The sequence below is a fragment of the Sesamum indicum genome, linkage group LG6 (genome assembly GCF_000512975.1).
Source record: "Sesamum indicum cultivar Zhongzhi No. 13 linkage group LG6, S_indicum_v1.0, whole genome shotgun sequence".
Lineage (NCBI taxonomy): Eukaryota > Viridiplantae > Streptophyta > Magnoliopsida > Lamiales > Pedaliaceae > Sesamum > Sesamum indicum.
The window spans coordinates 24,598,270-24,613,449 of record NC_026150.1 but is presented as its reverse complement, the minus strand read 5'-3'; the positions used below and the strand labels follow the sequence as shown (position 1 = coordinate 24,613,449).

At 35.6% G+C, this 15,180-nt stretch overlaps 2 protein-coding genes across 2 annotated transcripts; both read left to right on the top strand.

Annotated features, from left to right (window-relative positions):
* Nucleotides 419-3,269, top strand: LOC105165764 (AAA-ATPase At3g50940-like). The gene is made up of 2 exons (XM_020694937.1): nt 419-1,758; nt 2,550-3,269. The coding sequence occupies exons 1-2, from the start codon at nt 726-728 to the stop codon at nt 3,029-3,031; spliced, it is 1,515 nt and encodes a 504-aa protein (XP_020550596.1). The 5' UTR covers nt 419-725; the 3' UTR covers nt 3,032-3,269.
* On the top strand, nt 9,740-11,936 carry LOC105165864 (AAA-ATPase At3g50940-like). The gene is given in 2 exon segments (XM_020694537.1): nt 9,740-10,988; nt 11,284-11,936. Coding segments are annotated over 2 exon segments (1,488 nt in total). The 5' UTR covers nt 9,740-9,971; the 3' UTR covers nt 11,755-11,936.

Genomic DNA, 15,180 nt, shown 5'->3' with positions numbered 1-15,180 from the left:
TCACTCAATTAGTCTAGATCCGATATCAAGGTCCAAGAGTTTTAGACCCGTGCTAAAACCGCACGAATAAGACAATAATTTCAATTCCTTAGGTCTTTTAGTTTTATTAGGAATCTACCATTTTAATTCTTATAGAAAAAGGTAACTAGCTAGTATAAAATACTGATGTTGTCATCATATGAACATTTGGGATCTTTGATCTTTTGATCTTTAATTTCTTAATCTTATATTTTTTTTTCTAAAAACAACTAAGTGTATATTTTTTCTGAAAATAAAACTATTATTTTTTTTTTATTTTTAAAAAATATACAATTACAAAGAAAATCAACTTAGTCAAACTACTTTATTACTATGTAGTCTTAATTTAAAATCAAACAAAATTTCCATGAAACTTCATAGAAATTCATACACACACACACATCACAGATAAAGCAAAGTTCAATTTCTAAGTCTACTTAGTCAACTCCAACGCTGACCACCCAATCGCTCCCCTCTTCCTTGAAGCTGTCCATTTCTGACGAATTCTACATCGTTGACAACAAGTCAAGATCCAAATATTTTTAACTATTCTCCGATCACTCTACATCGGAATCTGCTAACAACATCTGTATTTTCTTACTCCTGTCGACTTTCACACACAAAAACGTGTATAAATCTCAAGAACACATCTGCATTAATCCAAGAATCAAGTGCCCCTCTTGTAGTTCTCTTTTCCCCCCAAAAACATGGCTATTTCAGAATCCCACTTAGCCACTGCCAAGACCATTCTCTCCGCCGTGGGCACCGCTACCGCCGCCGTAGTGGTGGTCCGCGGCGTCGCTCAAGAATACCTCCCAGCTGAGTTCCAAGACTACCTTTTCTCCGGCATAAGGAACTTCTTTAGCAGATTCTCAAACCAGCTGACCCTTGTGATCGACGAGTTCGATGGCTTAGTCAACAACGAAATCTACGAGGCTGCCGAGACCTATCTCGGCACGAAAGTCGGCCCGACCACCCGCCGCCTGAAAATCAGCAAGCCTGAGAAGGAAAAGAACTTTAATATCACCCTGGAACGTGATCAAGAAGTCGTGGACGTGTACAATGGGGAGAAATTCAGGTGGGTTTGGATTTGCAGAAAAACTGAAGTAAGAAACTTTTACAATCCCAGAGACATGAACTCAACCTTAAGAAACGAAGTCAGGTCATTTGAGCTCACATTCCACAAGAAGAACAAAGACTTTGCCATCAACTCTTACTTGCCTTACGTAGCGAACGAGGCCCAAAACAGGAAACAGGAGAAGAAAACAATCAAGATTTTCACACTGGATTACGAAAACATGTACAACATGAACGATATGTGGACGCCGGTAAAGCTGGACCACCCGGCCACGTTTGAGACCCTGGCGATGGATTCTTATCAGAAAGATATGATCTTGAAGGATCTTGATCGGTTTATTGAGAGGAGAGAGTATTACAGGAAAGTGGGCAAGGCCTGGAAAAGAGGATACTTGTTGTATGGCCCTCCAGGGACAGGGAAATCCAGCCTGATTGCTGCAATGGCGAATTATTTGAATTTTGATGTGTATGATTTGGAGTTAACGGAGTTGCGGAGGAATTCTGAGCTGAGGAGATTGCTGGTGGGGACGGCGAATAAGTCTATATTGGTGGTGGAGGACATTGACTGCACCATTGATTTGCAGGAGAAGCTGGCCAACAGGGCTACCCCTCCTCTGCCTGAATTTCAGCAGAGGGAAGAGAGCAAGGTTGGTCAACTTAATTAATTTCTTCATGACATTCTTAAACTCTTATGATGCTTGCTTTGTGTCTACGTCTGAGGATTCTGCTATATTTCTTGAAATTATTTGAATGGCATCCTGTGATGAAATTATCCTTTGAAAATTTAGGTGTAGACAGGACAATTCAGACTATAATTGTAACGAAAACTAAAGTGTAGCATAGGAAAATTAAACATAGTACCCTGTGGAGTCTATTTTCGAATTGGCAAAAGTCGATGTGGATACACACCGATCAACCATCGGAAATTGGTCGATACTTATTTTACCATGCTGGCAATATCTTTTTGTTATAACAACAATAACAAGTATGTTATATCAGTGATAAAGTTTAGTGTCTCAGTACCAACACATCTTGTTTTGTTTATACTAATCTTAGATGTATATGAACAGACGTGAGCCATATGGGTCCTGTAGAGTGTATAAAACAAGAATATTGTAATAAAAATGAGATACGGTGACCGTGTATAAAGGAGAAAGAGAACAACACATTTGTGGAAATTGAGGTAAAGTAAGAATGTATATGGAGGACACATCAACCATTATACACATACTTTTCAAGTGGAGGAAAGAACTTGACAAAGATTTGAAAATTCGCAAAAAGTACTGATGACAACATAAACAAAGACTTGTCAAAAAGATCTATTCTTTATCCCTTTGTGCTTTATTCATACCATTGTTCTGTACTTAGAAATCCCATTATCCATTTTGTTTGCTTTATTGTTCTCCTCCAAGATTACTTGAATTGACTAAATCATGCAAAGTTTCGTTTTTCCAATGTTAGTAAACTCTACATTGTATGTGGTGACGAGAGGATCATAATCTTCACGACCAACCACATAGAAAAGCTCGACCCAGCGTTACTGCGCCCGGGCCGCATGGACGTGCACATCCACATGTCATATTGCACCCCTTGTGGCTTCAAACTTCTGGCTTCTAACTACCTCGGATTCAAAGAACATTCCCTGTTTGGGGAAATCGAGGATTTGGTCCGAAATGCCAAAGCAACGCCTGCTGAAATAGCTGAGCAGCTCCTGAAGAACGACGATCCTGATGTTTCTCTTCAGGGGTTGATTGGCTTCTTGCATAAGAAGATGAAAGAGACTGAGGAAGCTGAAGCTGAAAAAGCAAGAGCAGAATCTTCAGGTGAAAAGCAGAAACAGGAAACTGTTGAGAATGGGGAGAGTGAGAAAAATGATGAAGGAAAGGAGAATTCTTTGGGCTCAGCTCCTGAGCAACAAAAATTGGAAGATGACTAGAGAAGTTGGAGTTGGAGATTAGAGATTGGAATGGGAAATTCATGCCTCAGAATTCTTATAGCGTGGGAAAGAAGATAGATGATTATCATATTCCCTTTTTGTAATTAACCAACTTTGGACAAACTAATTACGAATTACAAAAATGAAAACAATTTTTTTTCCCTTGTAAGATTGAGATTAGATTGGCATGTAATCTTTTAATGACAAAACCAAGAATTGATTAGAGAATTTACAGGTGCAAATTTTTTATTTTTTGTTTATTTTGTAAAGAAAAATTCATTACTATTGTATTAATATATCAAAATACTAATTAATAATTACTTAAGAATTCTGTGAATAACCAACACAGAAAGGGTAAATTACATCTACCACCTTTGAAGTTTGACATAATTACGACCCTGAATTGAAAAGTAATTATGTAGTTCCTAGACAATAAGGTGGATATTATTATTATACCCTTTTTAAAATTCTTTAAAAATATAAAGAAATGAAGAAATGGTAAAAAATTTAGGGTGAGTGAAATATATAATCTATAGGGAATACTACTCCATAAAAATATTTTAAAATTTTTTTCAAAATATATAAAACTATAACTTATAATCTAAAAGGGTTTAATCTGTTCACTATAAAACTTGAATTAAAACCTAACGGAGACTAATAGAATTGGTTCAGTTAAATAGCCGCTAAAATTAAGTGTGACGCCCCAAAGATTATAATACATAATTGGGGGATTAATTGGTAAATTTTTATGAAAACTTAGTTGATTGGTAAATAAATTATGCGCCATAATTGGAATATAATAAAATTTGAAAGGATTAAATTAGAGTTCATTATAATATTTTGGGACAACTTATATTAATTAAGAAAATTCAGAAAAGACGTAATGGGTATTTTGAGAAAAAGTTAAATTAAATAAATAAAATAATAATATTATATATATGTGTTAGTAAATAATATATACATATATATATAAATAGAGAGAGAGAGACTTGAGAGTGGGAGGGGGGGCCACCAACCCCCCCCCCCCACCCCCTCTCTCTTTCTTTTTATTTTGTTGTTCTTGGTACACACACAAATGCACACAACACACACAATTTCGGCCAAAAAAAGAAGAAGAAAAGAGAAGGAACAAAGGTACGAATTATAATTATAATTTTTATTAATTTACATAATTATAGTATTTAATTAGTTTATTTATTAAATATTGTTTATATTAAGCGGTGTACTATTTAACCGGAATAGTTTGCGAGTTTGACTATTTGAAATAGTGTCGAATTAAATATCAAATTGGATATAAAAATGATATTGTTGGTTGATTAGATTATTAAATTCATTAGATTTGAATATTGTTATAGCTAATTTATACAATTCCATCGGAATTATTAATCAAATACGCAATTGTATGTATTATTGTTTAATTAAATTGTATAATAGCGAGAAATTGATAGAAAATTCATAGAAATATTTCAAAAATTATATTTAATAAATGGTATGTTAATAAAGAGGAAAAAAGAAGATTTATACTTCGATAGAAGTGGAATATTTAAATATTATTAGAAATTGTACGAATAATATTTAATATTATATTTAAAGAAAGTTACGATATTCTCTATATATCAACTGTATGTGGTTTAATAACTCATTATAGGATACGGGGGTAAACTGAAAAGACCGAACCACTACCTATTGAATAGATAAAGGCGTTGTAAGGTTGAGATAAGTAAATAATTAGTATTATCTATATATCCCCTTTATTTGTGGTTTTACTATTATATGAATTTGTGGTTAATGCTGATATTGATTTATTTGAAAATATATGAGTGGTGAATGATTTAATTTGATTGACAATATTGTGCACGTAGAATGAGAACATACGTTGAAATATTATGTTTGATGTGTTGTAGATGTCTAAAAATAAGAATATGTTGATATATTGTCTTACGTTACTAGTTGCTTACAAGAATGGTGATATGTGGAAATGAGGGAGTGGTGGAAATTGAATATAATTGTGGTGTGAATACCCCTTGATATGTTGAAAAGCCTATAAGGCGAAAATATGATATGAAAGAGCTATGTGCGATGTGAAAGAGCTATGTGCGAAATGAAAGAGCTATGTGCGATATGAAAGAGCTATGTGCGAAATGAGATTGATGAGCCGGCTGTCAAGGGGATTCACTTGAATTTATATAACGGTGACATTGAGTTGATGGGAAAAACACAATATCACCTTCTAGTAAGCAAACTAGAAAAAATGGAGTTTGATTGATTGTCTTATTATGAGATAGTCATGTGGTGTAATAAAGTTGATTATGTTAGAATTAATTGATTGTATTTCATGCGTGTTGCATGTTCATCTTGTTTGGGTTGTGTTTGATATGCATATATAGATAGGGCTGGTTATTTACTTACCGAGTGGCAGGCTCATCCCTCTGCTGACATTTTCTTTCAGGAATAGACTTTGAGGTGTCAGACTGTTGAAGAGTAGGTCTACGCGCTATACTCAAGCAGGTCGGGCCAGTATGCAGTTTTCTCTTCTTTGTCAGTTAGAGTACAAATCATATTTTGTTTGTACGGAGAGAATATAAGCGTACGGATTACTGTGACGAATCACTTTGTGGTGTGTCATATGTATATTTATATATAATGTTGTGGGGTGATAATACCTATTATGACGTGTTGGGATTACTTATGCAAATTGATTAGATGGTTATGTGCAAATGTATATATATGAACACAGGGATTACTATAAGTATTACGTTTAGGGTAGATATAGCTCTTGTAGCGAAGGGGGTGCTACATTAAGGGATATTTGTAAGACTCAAACAACAAGAAGATATATGTGATTATACCAAACCTCAAATAAGATAATTTTAATTTACGCGCACATGAATCTAAAAAATAATAAAATAACAAACTCATATAAATGAGTCAACTATCCTCTTACTTTCGCTACTTGAACTCAAAACCTAGCTATTGTTGAGAAAGGTCCATCTTCTTGAGTACGTTATTAAAAATAATATCCACAGAGCTACCATTATCAACCAATATTTTGTGTACCTGGTAATTTGTGATGTCCATTTTGTTCACCATCGGGTCGTTTTAATCCTCCGCCCAAGCTCAAATCTTTGTCCACAAATACAATATGCTCCTATGGTTCCAAACACAACATCTGTCCTCCTCGCTTATATCTACAGTTGCGCGCATACCTCTTGCAAGCTCTTGAGGGATCACCCCTTGTGGGTCCTCCCGATATAGTATGGATGACTCCCTTTGTAGATGGATTGTCACGAACTTTGCCCCTGTCCGGATCATCCTTCCTGGCTCTCTCCCTACTTCGCGATCTACTCCTCCTCCCTTTGTTGTTGTCTGGCTCATTCTTCTTCTCAATCAAGTTCTTAAAATAACCTTACTGAATTAACCTCTCGATCTCGTCCTTCAGCTGAAAGAATTCCTTCGTATCGTGGCCCTTGTCTTTATGAAATTGTAATACTTGTTAGAGAATCTCTTAGTAGGAGTGTCTCTTGTTTTACCCAACCATTATCATCATAGGAATGGAGTGTACTTATGATACTTGGGTTGGTAGGGCACTCGTTTCTCTCGATCTTCTCATATTGGTGCCTCCCATCTTCAATCTCTCTCCTCCTTTCGCGCTACCTTGATCCATGGCCCACTCATTATCCTTCACTGGATTGATTTCTTCTTCATCAATGTATTTTTGCACCAACTCCATCAACTACTCCACTCCCTCTGGCGGGTTGCGAGCCAGCGCAGATGCAAAAGGTCCCTTCTTAAGATTGTGGATCAATATGCTCACCATCATGTCTATTCGAAGGTCTTGAACCCCCAACATCTCGTTATTAAACCTTCCTATGAAGTTTTTCAACGTCTCATCCTCCTTCTGTTGTATAGTAAAAAGGTATGTCACTGATCTTTTTGCTTTCCTCTACTGGTGAAGTGAAAATAGAATTATTACACCAGCTGCTCATAGGAATCAATTGATCCACTGCCCAAGTTTGTAAATCATTCCTGAGCCTTCCCCTTTTAACGTGGTCACGAAAAGTTTAGCTTTTATCGAATTGGTCTGGCTATACAAGTTCATCACCAAGTTGAAAGCTGTGACATGCTCTCGAGGATCCTTTGTCCTATCATACTTTGGGAGGTCTAGGAATCTAAAACCTCTGTCGACCACCTCTACCAAAATTTTGTTAGTAAATGGAGAATTCCTATTCTGCGAACACTTCTTTCATTCCTCAATTTGCTGTCCTAGTTTCTCAATATGAAGACTGACGCTTTCCACCCCTGCTCGCGAAATGGCAGCCTGTCGCGGGATCACCCTTTTACTTGTTACCTCATTCAACATTGTCCTTTTCGGGACCTTTCTCAATTACCCTTGATGTTACTCGATAACCTTCAGCTTCACCTTCGTGTCCTTTGAATAACTGCCTTCTTGCTTCCTCCCTAATAGGGGTCACTGTCCTCCTTTCATACTCTACTATGACTTTTTTACTAGCTTCTTCTATCATTCGTTGCAAATCAGCCCATGTTAAATGCAAGACTTGCTCGTCATCCCTTGGGGGAGTCTCCTCCTCCGCATGTCGATCTCTCCTGGATGATCCCTCCATATCGATCCCGCTTGTTCTCAGTTTCCCACATACGGCACCAAAATGATGCAGCTCGCTAAATCCGAATCGTGACGTGACCCTTGATCGCCTTAAGGTCGGGTCGCGGATCCCTCTTCGAGCTTCCTGTAAATGAATTTTGAGAACAAAGAACACGTTAGGCTTGTTGGGTTGCCTCCAACTAAGGCCCTCCGATGCTTAAATTAAAAAGTGGGGTCGAATTCGATCTGGAAGGGCTAATAAGGTCGTAATAATATTAATAGCACATGCCATAAAAATTTATGATTGACGATATTATAATTTGTCATACCGTATGAAATGGTTCCACATGGAAGGATCGGGATGTATAGGTGTCAAGTGATCCAACGGCCTATTTGCCGAGTCTTCTATCTGGGTCGGATCAAGTGACCGGACCCACGGGTTTACACGCAGATCCTGTCATCTTCTGCAATTTTCATGATAGTTAAAGGACATTTTTGTCCTTTTATTTATTAAGGGGCTACTACTCCCATCAACCAATACCACAGTTCTCAATTCTGTTCCAAGCCAGTTCATTCAAGTGTCCATTTGTATGGCCCTCCCCTGAATTTTTGATAATTCTAGCACAATCTTCGTATTAACCCAAAAGGCCTCAAATGTTTGTGGCTTCTGTCCAACCACTCTCGGCTGGTCTCCGCAATGTGTGTGACTAAGTAAAATAGGTAGGTGATCCGATTGAGTTGTGGCAAGATGTTGAATTCTCGCTTTTGGAAGCATGTCACTCCATGCACCGGTTGCACATGCTCGGTCTAAGCGTTCGCTGACACTGAAGGGGAAAATGCAGTTATTTGACCAAGTCAATATCTCTCCTTGAACACAAAACAGTCTTGAACACAAGAAACTTTTGTCATTAGTTGTTAAATTTGTCTCTCAATTTTATTTTACTTTTTTATCAACTAACCATTTCAACTTTATGTCTTTTTGCTAATTTTATTGCCGAAAGACATCAAATGCTGTCCATATGTAAAAAAATATCATATCACATAACCCTTAAACATCACATGTGCACTACATATAATGTTTTCTTGATAAAAAACTTAGTTGAAAAGGAGTTATAAATGTTAAAATGTAAAATTTGTAAAGTTGAGATGATAAGTGGACATACAAAAAAAATTATATGCCAAAGTGCAAAAACAATCATAGTTCGAATAACAAAATGTAATTAACTATCTTTCTAAATACGTATTTGTGTAAATTAATCATAAGCGTGGACGTAAATACAACTAAGCGTATATTTTTCCTGAAAAAAAACTATTATTTTTAAAAAAAAAATACAATTACAAAGCAAAATCAACTTAGTCAAACTACTTTATTACTATGTGATCTTAATCTAATTATTTTTTATTAATTTATTTATTTTTTGTTAATAAAAAGATAATTAACCCCCCCACACACACATCCCATGTAAAGCAAAGTTCAATCTCTAAGTCTACTTAGTCAACTCCAATGCTGACCCACCCAATCACTCCTCTCTTCCTTGAAGTTATCCACTTCTGATCAATTCTATAACGCTAACAACAAGTCAAGATCCAAAAAGTTTAATTTAATTTGAATGAGTTATATAGTAATTTTAATATATTCAATAATCACATATATTTGATAATAAAATCATATTTTTTGCTTATTTCATGTGATTCTTGACCAATTTTGTGATTAAAATGCTCCTAATTAAATATTATTTTGCAGTATTAGTCTATTAAGAAAAAATGGAATGAAAAATGAAGAAAAGAATTAGGATGAAAATTTAAACAGATTTGAAGAAACAACTAGGCGTGCCCACACCTAACTAGGAGATTTTCGTCTGAAAAAGGAAAAACACAAACTCGATTTTTTATAAAAATTTGGAGCTGTTTAAACTAACTTTTTAATGAGAAACATTTTTTGCTCGGAAAGTTTAATTAGAATAATAATTTTATTTTCGTTAGTCTTTTAGTTCAACTACGATTCTACCTTTTCAATCCTAATAGAATTAAATAACTACTTAGTATATATATATATATATAGCCCATATAAATATCATGTATCGTTGATCTCTCATTCTTGGAGAAATTGTCAGCGTTTTCTACAATTTTCTCTTCTTTATTTCTCATCGTTTCAGGTTCCCTCCCCAACAAATTAACAATTTCACACTTTTCTCCAATCACTCAACGTTGGAATCTGCTAACAACATCTGTCTTTTCTTACTCCTTTCGACTATCACATACAAAAACGGGTCTAAATCTCTAGATCTGCATTAAGCCAAGAATCAACTCCTCTTGTATTTCTCTTTTCCCCCCAAAAACATGGATATTTCAGAATCCCGCTCAGCCAGAGCCAAGAACATTCTCTCCGCCGTGGGCACCGCTACCGCCGCCGTAATGGTGGTCCGCGGCGTCGCTCAAGAATACCTCCCAGCTGAGTTCCAAGTCTACCTTTTCTCAAGCATAAGGAACTTCTTTAGCAGATTCTCAAGCCAACTGACCCTTGTGATCGACGAGTTCGATGGCTTAGTCAACAACGAAATCTACGAGGCTGCCGAGACCTATCTCGGCACGAAAGTCGGCCCGACCACCCGCCGCCTGAAAATCAGCAAGCCTGAGAAGGAAAAGAACTTCAATGTCACCATGGAACGCAACCAAGAAGTCGTGGACGTGTACAATGGGGAGAAATTCAGGTGGGTTTGGATTTGCAGAAAAACTGAAAAAAGAAATTTCTGCAATCCCAGAGACATGAACTCAACCTTAAGATCCGAAGTCAGGTCATTTGAGCTCACATTCCACAAGAAGAACAAAGACTTTGCCATCAACTCTTACTTGCCTTACATAGCGAACGAGGCCCAAAACAGGAAACAGGAGAAGAAAACAATCAAGATTTTCACACTGGATTTCGAGAACATGTACAGCTTGAATGATATGTGGAAGCCGGTGACGCTGGACCACCCGGCCACGTTTGAGACCCTGGCGATGGATTCCAATCAGAAAGATATGATCTTGAAGGATCTTGATCGGTTTATTGAGAGGAGAGAGTATTACAGGAAAGTGGGCAAGGCCTGGAAAAGAGGATACTTGTTGTATGGCCCTCCAGGGACAGGGAAATCCAGCCTGATTGCTGCAATTGCGAATTATTTGAATTTTGATGTGTATGATTTGGAGTTGACGGAGTTGCGGAGGAATGCTACGCTGAGGAGAGTGCTGGTGGGGACGGCGAATAAGTCTATATTGGTGGTGGAGGACATTGATTGCACCATTGATTTGCAGGAGAAGCTGGCCAAGAGGGCTACCACTCCTGCGCCTGAATTTCAGCAGATGGAAAAGAGCAAGGTTGGTCAACTTAATTAACTTTTTCATGACATTCTTAAACTCTTATGTTGCTTGCTTTGTGTCTATGTTTGATGATTCTGCTATGTTTCCTGAAATTGGTCGATACTTTTTCTACCATGCTGAGAGTACTCAAAGTACTGATGACAACATAAACAAAGACTTGTCAAAAAGATCTATTCTTTATCCCTTTGTGCTATATTCATACTATTTTTCTGTACTTAGAAATCCCATTATCCATTTTGTTTGCTTTATTGTTCTCCTCCAAGATTACTTGAATTGACTAAATCATGCAAAGTTTCGTTTTTCCAACGTTAGTAAACTCTACATTGTATAAAACAGCTGTGGTGACGAGAGGATCATAATCTTCACGACCAACCACATAGAAAAGCTCGACCCAGCGTTACTGCGCCCAGGCCGCATGGACGTGCACATCCACATGTCATATTGCACCCCTTGTGGCTTCAAACTTCTGGCTTCTAACTACCTCGGAATCAAGGAACATTCCCTGTTTGGAGAAATCGAGGATTTGGTCCGAAATGCTAAAGCAACGCCTGCTGAAGTAGCCGAGCAGCTCCTGAAGAACGACGATCCTGAGGTTTCTCTTCAGGGGTTGATTGGCTTCTTGCATAAGAAGATCAAAGAGAATGAAGAGGCTGAAGCTGAAAAAGCAAGAGCAGAATCTTCAGGTGAAAAGCTGAAGCAGGAAGCTGTTGAGAATGGGGAGAGTGAGAAAAATGATGAAGGAAAGGAGAATTCTTTGAGCTGAGCTCCTGAGCAACAAAAATTGGAAGATGACTAGAGAAGTTGGAGTTGGAGTTGGAGATTGGAATGGGAAATTCATGCCTGGAATTAGTGCTAAGTTTTAGCGTGGAAAAGAAGATAGATAAGTATCATATTCCCTTTTTGTAATTAATCAACTTTGAACAAACTAATTACGAATTACAAAAATGATCCTTTTTTTTTTTTGCCCTTGTAAAATTGAGATTAGATTTTGCATGTAATCATTTAATTACAAAACCAAGAATTCGTTAGAGAATTTACAAGTGCAAAAATTTTTATTTTTTGTTTATTTTGTTAAAGAAAAATTCATACTATTATATTAATATAACAAAATACTAATTAATAACTTTAGAATTCTATGAATTAGCAACACAGAAAGGGTAAATTACATCTACCTTTCTTGAAATTTGACATAATTATAAATATTCTCTCATTGCTAGAAAATTCCAAGTACCCCCTTAATTGAAAAGTGATTATGTAATTCCTAGACAATAAGGTGGATATGATTATTTTACCTTTGTTGAAATTCTTTAAATAAAAAAAATGGGAAAAAATTAGGGCAAGCAAAACATATAATCTATAGAGAATATTAATCCATAAAAATATTTTAGAAAATTCTTAAAAATATATAAAATTATAATTAGCAATTTAAAAGAATATTTTTGTCAGTTCACTACAAAAATTAAATGAAAACCAACAGACACTAATACAATTGGTTCAATTAAATAGCCCGCAAAAATTTATATATGATGTATACCGAGGTCCAGCAGTACCACAAAAGTTGAAGGATCTTTACAAAAAATTTAAAATTATTTGAGGACTAACCTGCAAAACAATAGTTATGACTCCTAAACTTAAAACAATGAAAAACTTAATTGGTGTTGAAAGTTCTGCTTGTACTTATCAAGTTCTGCTCGTACTTATCCTTTTGTACTCAATGTTTGTTTTTTATTAGTATTCCAGTATTTAATTTTTGTTGAGTCTGTTGCCAACTAGAGTTCAAAGTGAGTTCCAGTATTTAATTTTTGTTGAGTCTGTTGCCAACTAGAGTTCAAAGTGAGTTAGTTTTCTTCTTTAGCTAGGACTCTATTCTTTATATATAGTCTCACATCACTTGAGAGTTTAGATGAATAAAGTACTTGAGTTTTTAGATAAATAAAGTCTAGTTTTTCCTTCTCTAATTTATTGTCATGAATATAGTCTATTCTCCAAACTTCAAATTTTAACAGAATAAACAAGAAAAACTGAGTAAATGTGAGATCTTGGTGAAACAATTGTGTAGTCCAATGTGGAATATTTATATATGAAAATTGGACCTAAAATCCGTGTTTAGAATGTGAGAAGATAGTAAGGATCCAAGCAACATTGCCATTGCAAAAAGAAAGTGGGCTTAATGAACCCGACTTATCTTGTTGATTTACCGTGGAACTTTATTTATAGAGGAGCTTAATAGAGGTTTTGAATTCTTTTATATCCCTTTAAGATATCCTAGGAATCCTTATTAAGGATATCAACTTTATAATGATGATTCTATCCATTATTTGGAATTATCTCTTAGAAAATATGCAAATTTATCTTGGACTGTTACTTCAGCTTGGCGTCGAGAAACTCTCCAGTGGATTACCCATATTTCCTCTCTATTAACATCTCTCAATTTTGAGAAATTCTTAGTGATTTGTTGATTTATTTGGTGGAACAGGAACAGATTGAGCATGGAACACAATAGACTATTACATCGATTACTACCTTTCTTGCAGCATATAGAGAAGCAAACGTCACTCACTCGCTGCAACACGTTCGCCGCAAAACCAGACCTTCCAAGTGGACTCCTCGCGCAGTTGGCACGATTAACATCAATTTTGATTATAATAATCATTCTTAATTATATCTCACCATTATTCTCAATATTTTAAATTTTCCTTTTTATTTCTTCTTTAATGCATTAGTAACTTAAGCATTGATAGAAGTGAATTTTTATTAAAATTTCAGTGGTATCTTGCTATTTTTTTAGGCTAAAATACTTCTAATCAAGTGCTATATTGCATATTTAGCTTATAAGAGATTGGTGGAATGAAAAAGGAAGAAAGAGGCCACAATCAATATTTTGATAGATTGAAATGACCAGTTACGCGTGCCCACTCCTTAACTTGCGGGAAAGCAACAGAAAAAGAAAAGTCCACAATACAATTTTTAGAAGGATTTGTGGTTGATTGGGAGATCTATGGTTGATCAGAAAACTCTCCTTACTGAAGAAAACTCTTTAGGATAATAATTTCAATTCCTTAGTTCTTTTAGTTTCATTAGGAATCTACCATTTTTATTCCTCAAAGGAATAGGTACCTAGATAGTATAAAAAAGTGATGTTGTCATCATATGAACATCTTGGATCTTTGATCTTTTGATCTTTAATCTTTGGATATTTTATTCTCTGTATTTTTCTTCTATAATATGTTCTCTTTATGTATTCTTTCATAAGAATGATAAGTTAGATCTTTTATTTCTAGTTAAAGATATGGTGAATGCTTGATTTTAATATGTTGTGAGATCTAATAAATGCTTTCTACTCTCATTCATATGGGCATTTGTGTTGTTCTATGTGCGTTTATCACAAATAATTTAATTTATGAATGGTAGGTACCATTATTCAGTGTCAAGAATATTTGCCTAGCTAATTGAACATGCAAATTCGTAGTTGTTTGTTTAGTTGAATAACTAGTGGTAACACAACATAGTTTATCATGTCGTAGTGGTTGATTATGTTGTGGGGAATGCACAATCTAACGTAAATAAATTCTCTTAGGAGTTTATTGGTTAGAATTAGGCCTTTCTAGTTCTTAATGTTGTTAGCAAATTAAATCTTGAGGATGTTCCTAAAGTTGTTTATTGATTAGAGGATTAGTCAACAGTTGTTCCTTCACTAATGACAAGGTAAGAAAATGTGTGGTTGTTAGGTCATACCAATGACCATATTTTTTATTTTGTTTTCTAGATTTAGACTTTCAACAAAACCCACCTCTTTTATTTTATTTTTTATTTGAAGGGATTGATTTAAAACCAATCACTATGGATTCGATTTTACTCACTATTTTCACAAGTTTTAGTGGGATAATATTTTTTTTGGATTCGACACCTATCAAATTTTGGCGCCATTTTCGAGGATTGGTGTCTTTAAATTAATTTTATTTTGTTACTTATTTTTGTTGCTTGGTTTTTAATGCCACGATCTTCTCGTACAGGTGAACTTGAATTTGATCCAGAGATTGAGAAGACCACACGAAAAATCCGAAAAGAAACCAAGCAACACAAGGGAGAGACCTCTACCTCTTCCAAAATAGAGGCAAATTTAGCACTAGACGTGCCCACGTCTAGCGACTCTGAAGACAAAGTCATGGCCTAAAATTCAGAATGGACG

Coding starts and splice junctions, on each gene's coding strand:
- LOC105165764 (XM_020694937.1), top strand. CDS start 726: ATGGCTATTTCAGAATCCCACTTAGCCACTGCCAAGACCATTCTCTCC. Junction 1,759..2,549: donor CAAGGTTGGTCAACTTAATT/AATTTCTTCATG, acceptor TTCGTTTTTCCA/ATGTTAGTAAACTCTACATT.